The sequence below is a fragment of the Corvus cornix genome, chromosome 17 (genome assembly GCF_000738735.6).
Source record: "Corvus cornix cornix isolate S_Up_H32 chromosome 17, ASM73873v5, whole genome shotgun sequence".
Taxonomy (NCBI): Eukaryota; Metazoa; Chordata; class Aves; order Passeriformes; family Corvidae; genus Corvus; species Corvus cornix.
The window spans coordinates 5,071,495-5,094,032 of NC_046346.1; the positions used below are offsets into that span (position 1 = coordinate 5,071,495).

Below are 22,538 nucleotides of genomic sequence, written 5' to 3' on the forward strand. Positions count from 1 at the left end.
AGTTATACTCCAGAGTGATGACATGTTACCAGACATTTATATAATCTGCATTTCAGAAAAAATTAATGGAGATACTGGAGAAAAAGAAGAATATTCTGTGTTTATTAACCAAGGAGCCAGAAGCTCCTTGATATCCTCCTTTAAACTCAGCTGTTTATCCAATTAAGACAAAATGCATTTAGAAGATAAATGTTCTGGCTAACTGGCAAGCAGCAATGATAGTGTTTATCTGAATTATCTGTGTTTTGGTTGAGTTTTACATAACCAACATTATTCCTTGCCAAGTAGAGTGGAAGGAAGGGTGGGGAAATGCTCCCTGTGGGATTATTTCTTATAAACAGTCAAATAAACATACAGCTACTCTGCCTGAAGGCAGCCCTGATCTTAGACACCACTACTGTTTTGAAATTTAGCAGTCAAGTATCTAATCTCAGTCAGTGAAGCCAAATCCCATTTTTCAGTTTAGAGAGTCAACATTTCTGCAAAACTTCAAGTTTCGAGAGCACCTACAGTCTGCAGAGTGTTGGCCACAAACTGCCACCCACCTTACCTTATCCCCACTCTAACATCCCCAAAACAAGCGTCTTCCACAGCACTAGACTGAAATGTTAAGACTGATGAGCTTTATAAAAGTTAACAGAATGCTTGACTCCACAGAACCACTGCCTTCTTTTGCTTTGGCAGAGCTGTCGATGCCCATTAGTTCACGTGTTTTCCACACAGAGCAACTCACCATACCACTGGGAATAGGATGGCTCCACAGCACAGCAAGTCCACCAGGAAAAGGATTTCCTTCCATAGTCCATACTCAGTTGTCCCCTCCTCTGTTGACTCTATGATAATGTAGGCCACGTTTGCCAGTACCTACACAACAAGACATTGTTCATGGTTTAGAAACTGCCCAAGGAGCCACTACAGGTGGGCTGTCAACTCAGCAAAAGCCCAGTCAGTGACATCAATAATTTTTCTACAGATCTACATCCAAAAGTCACACGTTCAGCAGCATCTTCACAAGATTTACAGAAAAAAAACTGATGGGAACTTATTTCTGCTGACATTCAGGAAGTAGTTCTTTTGTTATATACTGTGCTGAATCTACTGTATCAGTCGAGATAAAAGGAGCAGAATTTATTTATTGAAGCACAGAAGCAGGACTGTGACACATACAGCCAATGGTGAAAACATGTAGTTCTAAATAAAGCCAGTAATTCAGGCTGGTTATTGACCATCTTTTGTACTCTACACCTGAGGCTCGCTAAGAGCCTCAAACACTTACTTCTGGTAAGGGATTTCATCTGGAAAGGCAGAAAATCTCTTCTACATACAACAACAAAAAAAAGCACTGCTCTCCTATGTACTTCAGTTCCTGGAGTAGGAGACCAGCACTGATCACTTTGAACAACTGGGAATGCTTCCCTCTGACCCAACAGGCCTAAAAGTCTTGGTTTTCCCATTTCTTATTTCATTAAGCCATTCAGCAAGCATTTCAGCAGTGACAACTTCAATTCAATTCCTCTCCTTAGCTGTTTAGCACTGTTTTCCAGCCCAAGTTTTGCCCCGCTCTTACAGCCAGTTTTCATTTGCTGAAACTGTTTGATCACTATGAGATAAAAACTGGGAGAATTACAGTAACTTCCAGACTAGGAACTAACCAAGAGGCTCATACAAGCAAGAACTACATGGTACTGTGTGAAGCTTTCACAGCCTTTTCCAGTTTGCACAAGCCGCTCTCCCACAAGACAGGAAGTATCAGCACAGCTCAGTCCTCACCTGAAGTGGGATGACAATCATGAAAATTTTTTTGTCTTTATCTGACAGGATGTGCTTAATGAAAGCCCAGCCTGTGCCAATGAGGGCAATAGTGATGAACAGAAGAGCTCCCTTCAGTCTGGAAGAGAAACAGACACTGCAGTGAGAGAGACTTTATTTTATTTCATCACACTTCCTCTTCTGCCCAGGTTTCTCTCACAGCCAATAAAGCCACAAACCCAAACAAATGCTTTCCTTATCCATAATTTTGGCAAGCACTTATCCAACCCACAATAGCAAAGCAGATGTACTTGCTACAACTGTGTATCACAGAGCAATATTAGGCTTCATTCACAATATATGCAATCTTTTCCTGGGCGAGTCACCCATTCACAATTGTGAACAGCAGCAAACACTGGCAGCTGTACCCACTTACCATTCACACCAAGAACAAATTAGATACTTAAATACCAGTGTGAACAAAGAAAAGTAAAGCATTTGTTATCATTTTACTCCTCCACCCACAGAAGTGCCAATTCTCTGCAGCTGCCCCCTGTAAGTGGAGCTTTCCACTTCACACAGGGCTGATTGCTGAGTCTTTGGTGGTCTGAATGAGAACACAACAATTTCCCACGTTGTTCAGGAGGGAGACAGCCCCAGTGGCAATTTGAATCTATCACATCAATGTTGTGACACACTTACAGGTGAGTGATGTAATAAACAACAGCCCAGCCCTCAATGGGGAATCCCTGAGAAGAGATGTAGTGATAGTCGATCTGGAAGCAGAAAATACAGCACTTTACAAGCTGCTCTTTGACATCCCACCCCCTAAAAACAGCTCTGCTCCACATCCACTTCCAGTTTTGCTTTCCAGTCAGTGTGTACAAACCCAGCTCTGTCACATTTAGAGTACTTCCTTTTGTTTAGCAACAATGAGATCATTTCCATTTGCTCTATTTCCCAAGTGCTAGTGGATGTGTCTTGTACAATCTACATCCTTCCCACACAACTCCCCTACTTAACTGTAGTGAAACAACTGCAGTTGGAACCTATTTATTCATTCATTTTTCAGATTCAGTTGCATTAAGTGACTAGAGGCTTGCTAGTTTCATTTTCACTGGAAGCCACATTCACTTTGTCAGACTCCAAAAATACTTGTAGCAGGTGTAATACCATGGACATGAAGGTGAAAATTATGGCTGGCACAAACACTGAATGATTAAATGCTTGCCATTACCTTTGTTCATGAGGTATTTCCAGTGGAAAGGCAAAGTCAATGCAATTCAACACAGATACTATCTATGGAAAGTCTCGGAGCTGATAAGCTGAGGTCTGTTACCATACACCATAATACTTCCTTGCCCTTGAATTTTACAAACATTCATCAAGGTTCTAATTTATTAATATTTACTGCAAGCCCTGGAGCTGAAGCAGTAGCACAGCTCAAGCTTTCAGGCCAGCCACAGACGGGTGAAACATTAAAATGTGTAGAACTCATTCAACCTCCAACCCTTGCTGCTTCAACACTTCAGACCACGATCTCAATTGTATTTAAAGTCAGAATTTGCTGATAAAAAACAAACACTTCCACCCAAGAGCTGCAGTTCAGTTCTAATGCTTCAGTATTAAGACCAGCTCTCCCTCCCACTGTCCCCTCTCCAAAGCAGATTTCCCTAACAGCATGTCCTGGATTCCATGTTTTTACTTCCTAGCTGAACACCTTCAGGCAGAGATGATGTACGCACCGCATGGAAGACTAAGGACAATGATTTGGTGAAAGGAAGGGCTGCCATGAGCCAGTGGATCTTAAATACGTCATTTCTGGGAAGAACAAAAAGAAGGAAGAGCATTACTTAAAAGCCAGCAGTAAAAATTTCAGTTTCCAAGGATATTTCTTTAAAATTTTCTGCAAGTGTCAAGCAGTTGCTCCCAGGCTGAGCTGACCATTAGTGTAAAAAGATTCCCCTTAATGCTGCAGGTCCAAGTTTCTGTAACATTCTGAGGAATAGTTCAACATCGTGTTCTAAACCCCTGATTTTTACTGCTTGGGGTAATTGAAATTATTAATTAATAAGAATATCCCACATATATATACATATCTTAACTGTTAGAAAATTTGCTAACTGTAACTCAACCACAATCAAGATATTTATGGCTCTTATGCTGTAAGTTGCCATTTCCCATATGAAAAAAAGTGATCAATTTTTTCTTGTTATTTATTTTCAAAATCATCTCCTTTTGACATCAACTACAGGAATTTCCTATTTTTCGCCACACACTACCTGAAGAACTTTCAACATAAGATTTGATAAGTTTAGCGTGACAGTCTGAAATAACAATACTGTCTGAAGCAGTTTTCAAATATAAACTGTGTGCATAAAGCATACAATACTGAGCCAGACTTGGAGTTTTAAGTGATCAAATATGACTGTGACTTGGACATTACAAGAGGAGGAATGAAAAATAAAAATCAAAGTAGGCCCCTACTTGCCACAGAACTGAACTTACCTGCGTTTACGAAGTATGTGGATCCATACAGTCCCAGACAGGAAAAAGAAGATAGCCATGGAAATGTAAAGTTTTGGCAGTGGGATTTCACCTGCTGAGAGGTAGCTTTCAGGATTCTTTTCCGTAATATCTATCTGAATATTAAAGGTGTGTTATGGGTACAGTTGAAAAAAAAAAAAATTTTGTTAAAGCACTGAGTTAACAATTACACTTCGCAATCAAATTCACTCATTTAAAATGAGTGTTTCTGAAGTGGCGACTGATGAGACTCAGAAAAAAAACCAAAACCTACTCTTTATCCTCAAGAATCTCTAAACATTTTGCAAAACTATTCTCACAAGAATCGTCCTCTTGGAAAACAATACTTCAGTTATGCAACATAATTCAGAAAGGCAAAGTAATTCTCTCAAAGAATAGTTGTTCTCTCTACCAAATGTCACAATTTGCCCACCTTTGATTCAGAAACAGTATCTACAATAGGCTGCCAGCCTATTATCCTGTGACTGAGAAAACAGAAGCATTATTTAGCATCCTATTTATACCCCTAAGTGGCTTAGTCATATGTGCTATCACTTCAATAAAATAATGCATCGAGTCTGGTTTGAAGTACTGAAGCTGTCCTGCATCTCTTAAGTACATCCCAGCAGGACAATCATCCAGGCTTTCTTCGCTTTCCAATTTCTTCAGTGGGTCAAAGTGACAAACAGCAATTCAGGAAAGCTGGTCTTCTAAACATACAAATTCAGAAGCAGATTTAAAGTAGTCTGAGTCAAGTTACGGCTGCTAAGTTTTATCACCTCCATGTTCCCTTGCAGCAGCATTAACACAAACGTGTAAAAAGCAGTTATGGGGCTGATCTGGCTTAGGTACGTTGATCAGTGAGAGGATTCATACCAGACCAGCTCATTATACACCAGCATGAGCACAGGAAAGAGAAAAAAGTGAAAGCCCAAGCTCTGATAATGACCAAAACCACATAGGACCAAACCCTTGTACGTCAAAAGAGATGAGACATTTGCTAGAATATATTGCCTTTAGGATGTGTATCTAACACCATAAAAACACATCTTTAATTAGGCCAGAAAAAGCAAAAACACTGACTTCAAATACCAACAATTTACATTGCAGCAACAGCCTTAATATCTGCAATCATGTAAAGAGAAAAGTGACTTTTGAGTGCAGCAAAACACAAGCAGCTGCTGTAGCTCCCATCCCATTACAGCATCAGGTCACAACTGTGGACTGAACCCAGCCCACATTCAGTCTTCAGATTTTCAGGCATTTCTGCAAAACCAGTATTTTAACTCTTTTTACAGCTGTCACTTCTTTCAGAAATGCCACTGCAGAGACTGGCACACAATTCTGAATCACTTCCCACCCCGTATGTGCACTCATGTGCAGTGTGTGCTTGGTTACAAGCTGGAGCTGGATGTTGCAGTCTAAGCAAATGAGTTAATTATCCTTTAGAAGCCATACTCACATCAAGACTAAAGAGCAGCTGATCATTAGATGGCCCTTTATTGCCAACACACTTATGGAAATACAGGCTGTAGAGACCTTCTTGTTTATCCGAGCTGATGTTAAAGAAGAACTGAAAATAAGGAATAGGAAAGTCAGCATTCTTTTCATTCACAATAGGGTTGCCCTGGTAGGAAGTCATCTCTACTGAAGCATGAAAGAAGTCAGTCATTTGAGGTCAGTTGGTTCCCTTCAGCAAACAGACTGCTCTGAGGATACCAGCATATCTGGAAGTTTCAACAGAATTCCAGAAGCAAAAATCATTGCACCTATCTAGGATTATGCACTCTGGTAATCCAAGCCTGTTAAGTATCAGTGCTTAACTTGGTTCGCCACAGAGAAAAGATAACCAGAAGTATCATATATTTGACATGCTGAAGCATAAAATTTTTATTATACTTGCCCTGCAGCTTTTCTGTTCCTCCCCCAACTATGCAAATTGTGACAGCTCTGGAGATGAGATTTGTGTCAGATAATAGAATTTAAGATGTGTTTGTTTTATAGTAACCAACCATCACAAGGGAACCGGGGTGTTCAAACAAAGCATTAATCTGGTTTCATACAGAGGATCTTCCCCTTGAGTCATCAGCCAGGTCAAAACTATTTATCAGCAATCTGCACTACTGGCATCACAGTAAACTTTAATATGCTGAGGCTCACAGATTATGATATTTATAACAGCATCACACCAAAGGCAATTTAAAAGCAGCTCCTGTAACTTACAAAGAAAGATTTCCATCATTGATGCTTAGCTCAGTACATTTTCAGGCAAACTCTTGTTATCAGAGAGACATCTATATACCAGACTTCCACTTTTCCAAAGTGGGACAGTGAAGGAACTGTGTTTAGACACTGACAGACACCCTACCTGAAATGAAAAAGTTCCTCTGTCATTGTGAACAGGATGTTCTTGTTCTACCATGCTCTGGGAAAAGGAAAAGAGACCTTTAGATTTTCTTAAGCAGGTAACTAAAACATTTGGCTACATCAACCAGACAATCAAATTTGCATTCTATATATTTACAGTAGAGGCTGAGACCAACAGCAAATACTCTCCACATTTTGGCTATGATTATACTGGAATATCCCCCCAGGTTCTTTCTGAAAGAGAATTCCAGAGAGTTTCTTACCTTGGAGGATGTTGTACTTCGTTTGGACTTCTTACCTAGAGATAAAAGTATTAATGGTACATTTAGTGTTTGCATTTAGACATCTGCAGAAACCACCACATTGTCAATACCTTACTCACATCTTCCTACACTTGTCTGCGTGGCAATTTCCCAGCTAATCATTAACAGAGACTCTTTCCCAGTCTCTCCTTACTCTCACAGGACTCTTCCCACAGCCAGCATTCATTCTGCATGCATCCTCAAATGCCAGGACACGATTCTCTTCTCTTACACCTCCTACAAAAGCCTACCCCAGGAATCTTTCCAATGCCCCTGGTGAGAGTGGTGCAGGAGGCAGGTGATCTAAACCAAATGCAAGCTACAGCTCTGACTTTTTATGTTATGGCTGAGTACTGTTAATCTCACTGACAAATCTCAAACTGAGCACTAATACATGGCCTGACAAACATATGGAAATCCTAATTAATCATGAGAAGGAAAAAATTCACAGCTTTCCACTAAGCTCCCAGTAAAAATACAAACAAACAAAACATAAAAGCACAGGCGACCTGCCAGGTCAGCATTTCTTCTGAACTTGAGGTGACAGGAGCCTTCAGTAGAGCAGCATGTCAAGTTCACAGTTTGACTCTACTCCTCTAAGAAGCTTTTCAAACACAAGGTCATCCCTTTCTACCACGAAGCAAAAGCTCAAGACTTGAGCTTTGCTTTTGGCTCCCACACCTCAGTGCACTGTCCATGCTCATGCTACACTTTTTATACCAGAGAAAGCAAAACCACAGCTTTCAGATCCATGATCTCCAGTGCCATCCATCCTTGGTTCTTAACTTCTTAGGACAGCTGTGCAAGCTTTTGAATGGTATCAAAGCTTGTGAACACGACAGGCCAAGACAGACTCAGACTACTCCAGATCAGACTGCTCAGCAGTCTGATCTGAAGTCTAAACTCTGCCAGGAAGGGATAACATGAGCTAATCCCATTAGAGCTGAGATTATAAAATTGTTTTGTCTGCTGGTCTGGAAGCCAAAGGTTCATGACTCCTGGAAAGATTACTGGTATAGTTACTTCTCCCTCCCCATAGTTTCTAAGTGATAGAGTTCAACTCTTTAGATAGACACAGACTCATACAAACATTGGCTGGAAAGGACTTGTGGAGATATTAAACCCAACTTCTGACTCTCAAAGCATACCTGGTATCAACTGTATCATGTTGGCCCTGGTTTTACTTAGTCAAGCATTTAAAACCTCAAAAGATGGAGACTGGATTGCACAAATTATCTGCTATAATCCTGGAATACTTACTTAGGAAAGGTATCTTACTTATTTTACTTCTTTTCCATCCTAACATCCCACCTGAGGCATCCAAGACTTAATAAAGGGAAACAGACATTGCGTGCCACTACTAAAAATTGCTTGCAATCATTGTCCTCCTAACCTTTCTTCAACTAATTGTTGGTGGCCATAAAACTCCCCCTTTAGCCTTTTTTTTTTTGCCAGACAACAGACAACCAAGTTGTTAATGCTCCTCACAGGCACTGAAGGTCTCCAACACTCATTGTCTCTCTGGTGGATCAACAGGACTGGTGAACACAAATCACTGAGCAGGAGACTCCAGCCCCAAAGGCAGCTCTGTGCACAGGTTTACAAAGGACATACACTAAGTTCTAGCCCAAGGGGACCCCAGAACATGACCACAACTCAGTGCTGGATGCACAGCAATAGGAATCAGCAGTGAGAGCACACACAAGTCAGGTTTAGCTGGCTTACCTTTGCCATCTGCATTTTCGTTGGTCCTTGGAGGATTTCTACCAGAATCACTGCTCGGTTCAGAAGTTTTTAGCAGCTTGGTATTTAAGGCAGTACCATTTGCCTCAGATACAAATAAAATTTTAGGTAACAAAGAAGCAGCTTCTGAAGGGAACTGTACTTTCACACTGAAGAAACAAAGAGGGTTTATTACAAAACGAAAGTAAAAGAACATTTTTAAAGAGGCTATTTGTCACAGCCTACATATACCCAATAAAGGAAAATCAACTTGTCTTGACTTGTTTTTTGTATCACAAAGAACAGGCAAGAACCAGATTATGACTTACAGCAGAAGGGATCATTGTGGGAAAAGTCACACTCTACCTCTACATGAAATACAAGAGCAGATGAAGAAAAGTAGGTTTCTTCACCTTTGGTAAGCAAGAGTCTCACTAGAAACTATATTATCATACATGTGCTCTTGCAGAAGAGAGCAATACAGACTTGAAGGTACTTCCATAAAAAAAGATAATTCGAGACAAACAATAAAATGGCAGATTGAGTGCAAAAGTGACCCAAGACATCAAAGCTCATGCCTTCAGCACAATTAAGGTAGGTTGCTTTTGCCTGCCATCCCTTTACCCCTCCAATATGCAGGAAGAGTTCCTGGACCATTTTAAACTGCAGATGTTTTACTTTTACACTCACCTACCCTCAACTTTCACGTAATCCCTTAAAAAAAAAAAAAAACCAACAGCCTACATACACAGCAGCTTCCCAAGCCCTTAAAAAAAATCTGAAGTGTTACATCATCTTCAACTAAAGAAGTAACTTTAAAATGTCTTGTCCGGTCTTTACTCACACTTCAGCTTTTATGTCCAGAAGTAAGATTACAACAGAGACATCTGGCTCTGGTGTCTTATTCAAGATACAGTAATCCACTTCTTCATCCTGGTAACATAAGCAAAACATCTCTGAAGTTCCCTCTGGACACGTTCCCGTCCAGGTAGAGGTTACCATTCTTAGCTCAGCAAGTTGTAAATCCAAATTATCCTTTGCATCCTGCCCATGTCTAAAGTCCCCCCACCTTTTTTTTTTATTTCTTCCAACCATTCCCAGAGTCAGGTAGACTATGAGATGTCCCAGTTTAGAAAAGCAAGTTCACTTCTCTTAAGTCTTACCAGGTAAGTGGAGAAACCGTCATTTCTTGTTCGATCCAAGCTGAATCCCACCTATGAGACAAGTGAGAAGAATCTGTCAATTTGAAGCCAAACTGCTACTGAAAGAGTCAAAGATACTGCTTTCTAAACAAATTCACCCACATTTAAGGCAGAATGCAGGTGTTTTTCTCATCATTTAATCAGACAGAAAAACACATTCAAATATAACAAACTCGTCCATATCCACGAAGAAAAAACATATCATGATTCAAACCCAAACTAAATCTGGAGTACCTTCTGTCTCTGAACATTTTAACTTATTTCAGTATTATTCCAGATGGTTTTGCTTGACAAAAACATTTATTACTTTTATAACAATAAAGAAATGAAACTGTGCAGCAGAATAAGAACTCAGGTCTGTTATCTAATCTAGTATTTCAGTCTATTAAAGCCCCTAATATAACACGTAATATTAGAGTTCTCTTAAAACTAAGGCTGTCACTGCTCTGGAAACCTACTGACACAATGCTCACAAGCTGAATTGCAATGCAACAGGACACAGTGTGAAAAAACTTCCCATCAGAGGACTGCTTAGGAAATTGATGTTCAGTGTAAGTTATAGATGTGTGCATCGAGTTCATCAGAGGATCCAGTAAGTTAAAGGTTCATCCTTAAAGCAGAATGGAGAGTGCTCAGGGATAAATCTCAATACACAGATCCTCATAATTGGCTCATGATGGGGAGCAAAGCCAACAGCATCACAAGTTTGGATCTGACACCTGAGACAAGTGGAGGCTACCAGTGCAAGGGCAATTTCACAGGAGGTTTCATAGGAAGGAACTCACTGATAAACTGCCCATGTCATTAGCGTCCACTGCTGGCTTCAGGGAAAGGTTGCTGACACTGACTCTCATGAAACCGTCCTTGAAGAAGCCAAAGGTATTCAGGTGCACTTTCTGCCTCACATCATCCTGTTAGAAAGGAAAGCAAGTTTACAAATACATGCAAAGTCATCTGCTGCAGCAAAGGGGAAGCAGAGTGAGTGATGACACTTGAATATTCGTGCAAATTTCTTTTGGTTACATACCTTCAGATGTAACCAACTATTTCACTGGAATGGACCAGCTTTTCCAATAACCTGAACAGCAAGAACTTCAAACAGACATGTCTCTGCCTGGCTATGCTACTGGGAGATATACAAGCAAAATTCTGGAAGAATTTAAACATCTGGCATCAGTGACTAAACAACATATAGCAAAATCCCCCAAAGTGACTGTAGACACATCAAGACAGCTATTGTTTGAATGCTGATTATTGTCATTGACACAGACTGAGAGGAAATAGGTGACTTTGGGGATCTTACCTAACAGAGAGCTGGGGTTTGGCCAAGTGTTTAGCAAATGCATTGTCATCCCCCCAGATCATCTGTGTTAGGCAGGGTCAGTGCTTCGACAGGCAAACACTAATACACTGGAAAACTAGGTGAGTATTGTATGTAAGTTTTGTATGCAGTCCCATACCTCCAAATGATTTTTGGCATAAAATAAATAAAAAATAAGAATAGAATAAACACTGAAAACAGAATTACTTGGGTTAGTTTATCTAGCAGGAGAATTCTAACTCCCTCCTCTACTCCCAGTTTAGCTGAAGAATAATTTCCTTCCTCTCAGTCTGGAAAGGAAACCACAGCAATTGATCTCTTCTCATGCCCTGCTCAGCTGATAAAGGTTTAAGTACAGTAAGCTTTAATTTTTTTTTTAAATAAGGAGGCCATGAAGGACCTCACATGAAAAGTAGCTGATGTCACACACAGCTGCCACATCAGATGACAAAAGGTCACATCCAACGTCTGCAGTTGGTCCCTCAAACCTACTGGGTCATTAAAATTGGAAGAAAAGCAGAAACAAGGCAACAGAAATCAAAAATCAAATTTAAAATGGAATTTAAAACATTTGACAAGTTGGCATCAAAAAAAAAAAAAAGTTTCTTCCTCCTGCTTCTTCTAGGAAAAGATAATCAGACTGCAGAACACTCTAAAAAGAGAAGTCAGCTGCTAAAGGCAAACTGTTCTGAAGACAGTCCTGGAAGACTGAGCTACAAATTGTACAAGTACAAAAAGTTCTTCCTCTCCCTCTACCCCAGTATCGATTTTGACATCTCTGCACAAAATGCTCCTGACTCATAAATATCACTCACTGTAATAGAAGGGCACTAATCCTGACACAGCTAACCTGTAATAAGATCACCCTAATAGAATCAAGTTAACCTCGCAAATAACCAGATGGTTCCCTTAATGCTCAGAAGAAGAAAAAACATTAAGTGACATAGGGCTTCCAGCAGATGCTTTGTTCAACAGAGTATTACAGCTCTGCTGTCTTTGGGTTCCAGGTCACGGAATATGCTTGAAACAAGAGCCCATCTGGTTCCTCTGACATTGCATCCCATGTAATTTCCCACTCAGAACAGAAAATTAACCCTGGATCTTCATAGGGCACATCAGATGTATTTAAGCCCATCTGGACAGAGAAGAATTTGGGTGAATCTGAGTGGGACACAGTGTCATCCAGCCACAAGGTGTTTTGTACCTTGCAAACGTGACCAGAGGCAGCTGCTCAATTCAGAGCACTTGCAAGAGCTCTTCAGTTCAATTTAAGTGATTTACTCTGCTAATTTACAGATATGCTCCCCACCAGCAGCAGATAATTAATATACAACACACACCACTTTCCTCCCTGGTTTTATCTCAACTTTGAGTGCTTAGAGTTTACAGATTTAGTTCACAAATCCTTCAGCTTTATGTGATCCCACACACACACTGTCATCAGTTGCCACTAAGCAACAGCAAGAGCATCTATTGCTCCACATACTGACAGTCTAAAGACATTGGCTTACTAATAGTTGTCTAAGGTTTAAGGGGTTGAAAGAACCCAGATTTTATTTATAATTACTCAACTACTGACTTCATAAATATTCAAGTTTACAACAAAGGTGTGAACCCATACAAGTAAATACTTCAGCATCCAAGTTGTTAACACACACATTAATTTAATTTACATAGAATGCATTTAAAATTAAGCCTGCCCTGCGGAGAAGAGATGGTCTGGGACCCATCACTAACAGGTTACAGTCAAACCAATAGCAAAGTTCTCAAGCTTGTTTCCATAAAAATCTTTCCCCCCCCTCTTCCACTCCTTTTAGGATAAAAAGTGATCCTCCAATATTTGAATAAGGTCACAGGGAAGCAGAATCCATGATCCTGTAACTCAGAATAAGGAGAAAAATATTCTCTACCATTTTACCCTAAATCTAATTGGGATCACACTGTCAGTGCAGTAGAAGTTCCACCAGAGAGTGCTTACCCTTACCTGGAAAGAATTTTATTATTTGTGTGAGACTAATAGCAAGGCTTATAATTTGTGTAAGACTAAGTGAATTATTGTGAAAGGTATTCTCAACCTGAGCTATTGAAGTCTGAAACCTACCAACATTAAAAGGCCACAGGTATTTACAAGCAACCACTGAAAATCAGCATTTTCTCTGTAACTCCATGTCTGACATGGTCACAAGAAACATTTCAACTACAGCTACTTCTGGAATCCTCTGAAAATTGTTTCTGTTGATCTTCCATAACTCCCAATTTTCATAGTGGTTTTTTTTTTTTGTAGGGGGTTGGTTTTGTTAGTTGAGGTGTTTTGGGGTTTTTACAGATCTCATTAAAGTAATGAAGCTGGTAACAATTGCTACTAAGGAGGAGCGTCTCTGGCAAGGTCAGTCTAACAGCAAGATTCAAGCAAATTATCTCTCCAACTCACAAAAAATAAACTATTTTCTACACTTTATAAAGATAAAACATTATTTTTAGAACAGGAAACTGCTCAGACTGTGGCTTGTTTTTCTGATAACAAAAAAGCTTCACATTAGCACAGTAACTACAAAGATACAATAATGAAGCTATTCTGAATTAAGCAATAACAGCTTGTTTGAGGAAATTTAATATCAAACACTCCCACGAAACTGTGGCCTTCAGCTTGGCTCAGTGTCAAGGCACACTCGCAAGCAAAGCAGGAGCCACTGGCAAGAACATCAGAAAGGAGATTTCATTGTGAAAAGACTCAGTTGTTGGAGCCTGATGTTTACATAAAGGCTGTAAAGCAGGGGATGAAGGAGGAAGGGAGAGACTGCTCTAACAATAAAGCTTATGTTTATAAAGGAGGTGGGCAAAGGCATTAACTCACTGCTACTTCTTACAGCCCTTGGTAGGTCAGTGCTGCAACTTGCAAAAAACACCTGCAAAACCAAACCCACTCTGATGGGAAAAAACAGCAAACAGGATTTAGTAATTGATCCAGGCAGTCTCTAACAAGGACTAAAAGCCACGATGTTTCCTGCTGAGAACATTTGCTTGAGGCATATTGGACATAAGGGTAAAGAAACACCCGAGGAGAAATCCTTCAGCACAAATTGCTCAAAACAATGATGTAACCAGCACAAGCCTCCTAATTTACTGCTTCAGGAAAAAGTTTACTTTTCCTGAAATACAACAATACTCATGTGGTTGCACTTTAAACAACTACATAGCCTGGAAAATTTCCTACAAGTAAGACATGAACACTTCCCAGCAGTCATTGTATGCCAAAGCCTGAGGTGGAATTCCTGCAAAATCCTGGATTCTCCCTAAACTGCTACAACAGCACAGTAATGCAGGTCGCAGTCATTTACCACTTTATTATCTCTTCCAATGTTTCTACTGGCAGAATATTACATATTGTTGACAACCAAAACAACATTTCTGAAGACTTACAGAGCTTTCCATGAGCTACACAGAGGCCATTAAAAAGCATCACCTCAAGCACACAGTTCCTCTTTGTGCAGCTGCTCGTGCAGAGCACAACAGGCAGCAGCACATCTTCACCCTGACCTCCACCATTTCCCACCAACAGCCCTGAATAACTGGTTTTACTCAAACATAGTCACAGGATGACACATCACTCCTTCAAAGCACAACCAGCAGTCTATGGAAACACAACAGAAAGCTGCCAGCATTAGTTTCCTCAGCCCCCACTAATTGCTTGGTTAGTGCAAAGCAGCTGCATCCGGAAGGGCAGCGAGGCAGTCAAACACCCTTCAGAGTCACCAGGACAGGAACAGAACACAGCTAGAAAAACACTCCACCAAAATCCCCTTTCAGAAACCTCTCCCTCAGCTCACGTTCAGCCCTTTCTTATCACATCGCTTTTAAAGGAACGTGAAGCAGTTGCACCTTCAAACCACCGCAATTCTAAGGCCCCTTCGCACGCTTTGCCCGCGGCTAAGGAACAGGCGGCCAGAATAAGCGGGACAGGACTATGGGGATGCGGTCAGAGGGAGCGGAAAGATAACGGCAAAAGCAGAACACAGCAGGGCCTGGGCGGGCTGAGGCGCAGGGGGGAAAGCTCAGAGAGAAGCGAAGAGAAAGAAGGGTCGGGGCACGCAGCAGGACGAAGATAGAGACGTGGGGAGACCAATCCCGGCCCACGGGAGGTGCGCAGGGCCGGGCCGGCCTCACCGCTCCCCTCAGGGCACCCGGGGGCCGAGCCAGCGGGGCCAGGGGCGGCGCAGACCTTACTTTGAGGGTGAGGTGGTGGACGCGGGCGCAGGCCGGGCCCGCGCTGAGCAGCAGCAGCAGCCCCAGCACGGCCCCAGCGCCGCGGGCCGCCATCTTTGTTCCAGCGTCAGCGTCCCCGCGCGCCACTTCCGGGTCAGGAGAGTCACGTGTCGGGCGGGGGTGTGTCACGTGACCGCGTGGGCGGGGCCGGGTCCTGTCAGGGAGTCACGGAGGGGTTGGGGATGGGGGGGAGCTTCGGCGTCATCCAGTGCCACCCCCTGCCCGGGCAGGGACACCTCCCGCTAGACCAGGGAGCCCCAAAACCCGTCCAACCCGGCCTTGAACACTTCCCGGGGAGCAGCCACACCTTCTCTGAGCAACCTGTGCTAGTGCGTCACCACCCTCCCAGGGAAGAATTTCTTCCCCAATATCCAGCCTGAATTCTCCCACTTTCACTTCGAACCCCCTCCCCCTTGTCCTGTCACTACAGTTCCTGCCGAAGACTCCCTCTCCAGCTTCTGGAGCCCCTTCATGTCCTGGAGGGTGCTGTGGGGTCTCCACACAACCTTCTCCAGACTGAACAGCCCCATCTCCCTCAGCCTTTCCCCATGGGGAAGGCACTTCCCACTCTTTTCTCTCCCCCTGAGGCCCTTCTGGGCTCTGCTGGGCTGCCCCTGCCCACAGGCTGCTCCCCACGATGCCCCCCGGATTGGATCAGGCCCCTCAATGAGGACCATGGCAGCAGCCAGGCCCTGTGGTGGGTCTCTCCTCAGCCCCGGGACCCCCTTGGCGGTGGGGTCCCCCCTGGGTGGTGGGTGCCCCCCATGGCCATGGGTCACAGAGGGGCACACTGGCCAAAAGGAACCCCCTGAGCCTCCCCCAAACCAGCCTCTGTGGGGTGACACCAAAAAAAAGCCCGAAAAAAGATTGAAGCTCTTCCTACCTCAGCCCTGCAGCATCGTCCACAGGGAGATGTGGGATGGTTGTTTACAGGGAGGGGTGAAGTGGTTGTTTCCAGCTCAGCCGTGGATCTACCAGTAAGTTCCAGCTTCTTCCTGGGAGCTATGGCAACAGCAGACGTCTGAACATCAGGTAGTCCAAACAACAGGAAAATTGCTTTTCTATTTAAAGCCAGGGTTAAAGTATTGATTTTGAATATCACCAAAAAAATATGTAACAAACAAAGGGATTTCTGCTTCTTAACAGGAATAGTTTTGTACCTATTGAAATATTTAAAGAAGTAGCTGTAGTCCCAATTACAAGTGAAACAAAAAGCAGATTGGGCCTGGTTTCCATGACTTGTTGCTCAAAATGAGAGTAACACAAGAAGCAAAGTGAATGTGAATAGGGGCAATTAAAATGGCTTTTTGGTTGACACATTGCTAAAAGAAAAAATGGAAAGACTATGCAATGGGAAGCCATCAATGTAAATAAATCTAATTTTTCAGTGAGGAGCTTTCAGCTCCCAAAACTCAGACATTCTCATTTTCCCTTTCAGTGTGTGGAGTAACAAGTTCTGTTATCTAGAGACAGATAAACAACTGGGCTGGCCCAGGCAAGTGAGGGTGAAAAGAGAGAGAAAAATCAATGGCCTTGACCTTTTTTTTATCAAGATTATGGTAGAACGTCCCATCTTTATTTAGAGAGATGATTCAGATGTTCCTCTACATTTTTTTCCTCACAATTTCATTTCCCCCCTTGTATATTCTTAGGTAAAAAAATAAACAAAGAAATCTCACCAACAGCCAAAGAAACCTGGAGTGTTACCAGGAAATATCTGGAAGCATGAAAAAAAAAAAAAAATCTGTTTTTCTAGTAACATTCTTTCTCTGGGCAGTACGTGTGGGTGCCACTAGATGTCCTGGCAGCATCAGCCCTTGCACCGCACAGAGCTACAACACAGGTTGCAAAAACCCCACGGACCTACAAACATCGGATGATTTATTCTAAAAAACTCCGGTGAGATATTTTCTTGGACTTACGGTTGTTTTTTTTTTTTTGGTTGTGTTTTTCTTTAATATTTAATTATTATAATCCCTGTGCACAGAGCCTCTGGGAAACCTGGGGAGTTTTGACTCCTGAGAAACAGCTGCTTGCAACCCGAGCTGCAGCACAGGCTGTCATGCCTTGCTCCACTAGCAAGTATCAGGCACGCTTTGACTGCTTGAGTAGTCAACGAGCACGAGAAATTCCCCTATAATTCTAGGATTTGGTTCAGCTGCAGAGCATTTTTTAGTGTGAGGATGCTTCCTTCGGGAGCTCCCTTCAGAACCTTCCTTAAGAAGAATCATCCTCAGTCTGAGCATGATTCCTAGCAATCGGGGATTTTTTACGCCACAGAATAGAAATTTTCTGGAGATCTTCATTTTTTTTCAATGTTTCTTCACCGACTATTAGGATATTGTAGTGACTGTAAGTTCCCCAATTACCTATACAAAATGAACAAAAAATAGAATTTATAACATGTTTACTTTCTTTGGCTGTGCATTTTTCTAAGAATTTGTATGTTAGAAGATGTCTGTACCTAAATTTACATCTTTATTAAGATACAAAGCAGCCTCTGACCATCATTAATAAGCTGTAACAATAACTTTCACTGTGACATCGATTTGTTTCATTGTAGCTTCCATACAAGATGGCTTTACTGTAAGTCTGCAGTTTCCCAGTACATGCAGTTGTTCTTAGCCTGGATATCTTTTTTCTTTACTCCTTAATTGTAACTAAACAAATAATTAGAACTCTTCACAGACAGATTTTTTTTTTAAGTGTATCATATACAATTATCAAGGTTGGGTGGAAGGCATCAGCAGTGTCAGAAAATCACGATGGAGGGACAGTCTGCAGGTACAGCTCAGCACAGAATGAACCAGATTGCCATTTTGTTAACATATTTTGTGAGCCAGGGTACAGGCATGGAGTGGGGAGGTGAGCAAGATAACATGGACCCAGGGCAGGAGGCACTCAGGACCCAGTCCCACAGTGCCTGGGGAAAGAGAGAAGAGCAGGCCCAGGGGTCAGAGCTGGGAGCAGCCAAAATCGAGCTGATCTGCTGAGTTCACAGCAATGAGACGGGGGCAAGGCTGAGTTGAGAAGCCCATCTGCAGTTTGGGTGATGGTAACCAAGGTCAGTCATGGTCTAATTATGGCTGGACAGGTCATCCCAGTCACTACACACAGGAACAAGGCAGGTCTAAGATAAGGCCAGCTGTAAGCTAGGCTCTATATCAACAGAATCTACAGCCAGGCATAGCCCAAGCTGGAACTGGGACCCCCTAAAACACGGGACAAACAACTGGGCTTTCAGGCCAGAGTTTAAATTGAGTTCCTGGGTCCATGAGCAGAGGGTGTGGACAGAGGGCCCAGGTGAGGCTGGCCAGGGCCATTAGGGTTTATCAGGTCTTGATCAGGCCCCTCTGGGCCCTGATGGGGCATTAAAGAGCACCGAGGTCGCCTGTTGTGTGTCTGAGTGATCTGTGTAGTGTTGTAACAGCAGAGAGGAAACAGCTGTGATGATGATGGCCTCTAGGAAAGGTGTGTCCTCTTCCTTTCCTGGTGCTGTTTCAGTCCCAGTGTATGAGAGGTTACAAGCAACATCCATGTTCCTTATCTCGAACATGGATAATTTGGGTAGAATTGTAAAATCAAAGGGAAGCAGCTGTAAGGATGATAACTCTGGGGGGAAAGGTACGTCCACTTCCTCCTATATCCTGGAAGCTAGAAATGCTTGTCCATGCTCTCAGAGTTGTGATTTTTCTTGCTTTGCATAAGTAAACAAACACAGAGAAAAAAGGTTTCGATTGAACTGTCGTTTAGGGATTTATTTTATCTACTTTATATAGTTTCTCAATCATTTAATAGTGAATCTGGCTGTTTGGATGGGGGTTTCCCAAACAAAGTCCTAGCTTTCTAAAAATGGAATTGCTTCTGGCTGGGTTTTTGAGCTGAATCTGGGAGTGTTCTGAATCGTAACAACAGGAGAGATAAACAGAGAATTTACAGGAATAGGCCCATATCTGGATAACAGATCTGCATGGTCTTGTTCTCAGCGTGGCTGAGGGAAAATTCCTACCCAGCTTCTGTGTTGCTCAGATACGGATTGTGCAAACTGAGTGAAGAAGTGCTAGATAATGTAACTTCTAAGCGTAATTTTGAGTTATTTTTTGACACTGGAACCTACTGAGCTTTCTAGCATCTACTTTGGCATAAAGGACTCTTAATGCTCCTGTCATTACTAATTACATTAGTAATTAGGGACCAGCCAAGCTGCAGGCCTTGTTGCTTTGGGCACTGCACAACTGAAAGTAATAATATAAGTGGCAGTCCCTAGCTTGGAGAGTCTCAGGCTAAACAATAAAGACAGGCAAAAATAGGGAAAAATCCAGTTGTAGAAACATCTAGAATTAATTTTATTTAGTTTTTGTCTTGAGCCTCTGTCCACAGAAATTTTGATAACTTGTGATAGTTTTTGGCATGGTTTATTCTAATGTACCATCATAATATAAAACTTGTATTTCTGGCCTTTATCTTTCTGGAACTGGTGGAGCATTTCTATCTCTCGGTGTGGACAGGTTTCCCTGCCCATGCTGGTGTAACAGGTTTGCCCTGTTCCCCTCCCAGCTCTTTGTGCAAAAGGAAATTCCACACAAACTTAGCTCAGATGATACCAGTGCTACTCTCTGTTTCTGTACATTCTTTTTCTGCGAGTATTTATGGGTTAAGTTCCCAAACAGTCGTGGTGCAACTGTGCTGTCTGGTTTTGCAATGTGTCCTGGGTGGATGTAGGGCTAAGGATGGTGGGTCTGGGAGCCTGTGGAAGTACAGGCCCTTCAAACACTGTGGTTGTGCTTCAGGCAGCAGGGCAGGCTTGGATATTCAAATATGTTGGCAGTAGAAGGAAGAACTATTCTAAAATGGGCTGAACAGGGTGTCTCTTAGCTGTTATGAAGTCAGCCCTTTAATAACTTTTAATGATGAACAAAAGCATTGCCTGTTGTGTTTCTCTTCAAAGACAGCTGTGTGAGGAGCAGCACTCTCCTCTCATGTTCAAATCAATGGAACTTGGATAAAAATAAACGCAATTCTGTTATTAACATAACATTTGTCTTCATTGTTGTTCAAAATGTTGGAATTGCTTAATGTGTTTTTCTCCCTCATGTAGGGTAACAGCCAAGCATCAGTGGAAGAAGTGCATTAATCTAGAGGAGATAATGCTTGTTGTAGCAGCTGATCAATTTTTATCTTCTCACATCAAAAGCATCCCCACCCTTTATAAGCAGAAGCCTTTTACCTCAGGTGAATTAAAAGGCTTCCCTTTTTTATTCCCCCCCATGTAATTCTCTCATGAATAAATACAGCAATAAATATATCAGAGTAAAGCTCTTTTCACATTTGTTGTAGCTGAAAAGCAGGAATGCAAAATGAGATTAAGTGACACAGCTCAAATAAATGACACAGAGGAAGAGGATCACAAAATAAATATTTTTCTGGCAAGGAAATGAGCCATTTTCTGTAAGGCCTGTGTAATTGCTACAATAACCCACATTTATGCAAAGGCAGATAATTTGGTTATTTTCCTGCTTGCTTGTCAAGCATTTTGGTAACAGATGGTGGATTTAATATTCTTGGATTTGGGTTATTTTGGGGGTGGGGGGATGTATACACTGCTTAGCTGAGTTAAAAGTCAGCCGTTGCAGTGAGTTCACTGAATTAATTCAGTTGGAAAAGACCTCTGAGGTCATCAAGTCCAACCTGCGGCCAATCCCCACCCTGGCAGCCAGACCATGGCATTGAGTGCCACATCCAGTTTTTTCTTGACCACCTCCAGGGATGGTGACTCACCACCTCCCCAGGCAGCCCATGACAATATTTAATCACCCTTTCTGTGAAGAAATTCCTCCTGATGTCCAACTTGAAGCACACGTAACAGAGCTTCAAAGGTTTTAAGTTCTAAGGCTGTGGGTTCCCTTCCTTTCTAGGGCCCTCGCCTCTTTTACAAATGACCAAACCAAGAACAGTTGCTTCAAAACCACTTGCTTCACCTGGCTCAGGAGAGAGTGGTAAGAGGCAGGGAAGGGCAGCTGAGGGTGGATGGGGCTGGGATCACCACGCCTGTACTCGGCACAGGTGAGAAACCTGAAGTGCTGCATTCAGTTTTGGGCCCCTCACTTGAAAAAGGCCATTGAGGTCCTGGAGTGTCTCCAGCAAAGGGCAACAAGGTTTGTGTAAGTTTTAGAGAGCACTGAATCATAGAATAGTTAGGGTTGGAAGGGACCTCTAAAGGCCATCCAGTCCAACTCCCTGCAATGAGAAGGGACCTCTTCAACCATACGAGATTGCTCAAAGCCCTGTCCAACCTGGCCATGAATGCTTCCAGGGATGGAGCATCCACCACTTCTCTGGGCAACCTGTGCCAGTGCTGATGATTCTGTGACCAGGGCGGGGAGAGCCTCCTCACCCAGTTACACCCATTCCCTAGCGACTCCCTCTTTCAACTGACCCCCGCTCCTCCACTGATGCCTATTCCCCAGTGATCCGCGTTCCTCACTGATCCCCGCTCCCCCACTGACGCCTGTTCCCTATTGATCCCGTTCCGCAGCTCCCCATTGATCCCCGCTCCTCAGCGCTCCCCTCGTTCCCCACCGCTCCCCGTTTCCCCCACGGCCCCGCTGGCCGCTCCGCGCTCCCTCTCGCGGCGCGGGCCGCGCCTGCGCTCAGCCGGCCCCCCACCCCGGCCGCGGCGGCTCCGCGCCTGCGCAGCCCGGAGCTGTCAATCGCCCCCCCCCCCCCCCGCCCCGCGCCGCCCGGGCCATTTTGCGGCGCGATGAGGCGGGAGCGGCGGTGAGCAGCGCTTGTCCCGCCCTGCTCCGCTCGCACCGCCGGGCACGGCCCTCCCGAGGGCGAGCAGACACAGCCAGGGGACAGCGACAACCCCAGCGCCCCCCGCCCGCCCTCCCCCCAGCGCCGGCGGAGCCATGAGCTGGGGCACGGAGCTGTGGGTGAGTGTGAGCGGGGGGAGCGGGGCTGCGGGAGCCGCACTGGGGCATAACGGTCCGGGGCCGGTGCGGGGAGCCGGGTCCCTCCGTGCCGGCACCTCGGCGCAGCTCAGCCCGGGGGTCCCCCCCGCTCCGGAAAGTTTCATGTGCAGCC

General features: G+C 43.4%; 2 protein-coding genes across 2 annotated transcripts in view; one reads left to right on the plus strand and one right to left on the minus strand.

Moving 5' to 3' along the window:
• GPR107 (G protein-coupled receptor 107) overlaps window positions 1-15,590 on the minus strand; it is a 38,664-nt gene extending 23,074 nt beyond the window's left edge. Inside the window, exons 1-13 of the mRNA XM_039561535.1 lie at window positions 15,414-15,590; window positions 10,654-10,779; window positions 9,830-9,880; window positions 9,511-9,599; window positions 8,670-8,836; window positions 6,906-6,940; window positions 6,644-6,700; window positions 5,738-5,848; window positions 4,258-4,391; window positions 3,495-3,570; window positions 2,452-2,525; window positions 1,771-1,888; window positions 734-864 (exon numbers count right to left, since the gene is read on the minus strand). Of these exons, the coding sequence (XP_039417469.1) occupies window positions 734-864; window positions 1,771-1,888; window positions 2,452-2,525; window positions 3,495-3,570; window positions 4,258-4,391; window positions 5,738-5,848; window positions 6,644-6,700; window positions 6,906-6,940; window positions 8,670-8,836; window positions 9,511-9,599; window positions 9,830-9,880; window positions 10,654-10,779; window positions 15,414-15,506 (1,262 nt within the window). The 5' untranslated portion in view covers window positions 15,507-15,590. The remainder of the gene's footprint in view (window positions 1-733; window positions 865-1,770; window positions 1,889-2,451; window positions 2,526-3,494; window positions 3,571-4,257; window positions 4,392-5,737; window positions 5,849-6,643; window positions 6,701-6,905; window positions 6,941-8,669; window positions 8,837-9,510; window positions 9,600-9,829; window positions 9,881-10,653; window positions 10,780-15,413) is intronic.
• A 6,611-nt stretch (window positions 15,591-22,201) lies between these two features.
• Window positions 22,202-22,538, plus strand: part of FNBP1 (formin binding protein 1) — a 94,659-nt gene continuing 94,322 nt past the window's right edge. The window contains exon 1 of the mRNA XM_039561692.1: window positions 22,202-22,387. Coding sequence (XP_039417626.1) covers window positions 22,364-22,387 — 24 coding nt within the window. The 5' untranslated portion in view covers window positions 22,202-22,363. The remainder of the gene's footprint in view (window positions 22,388-22,538) is intronic.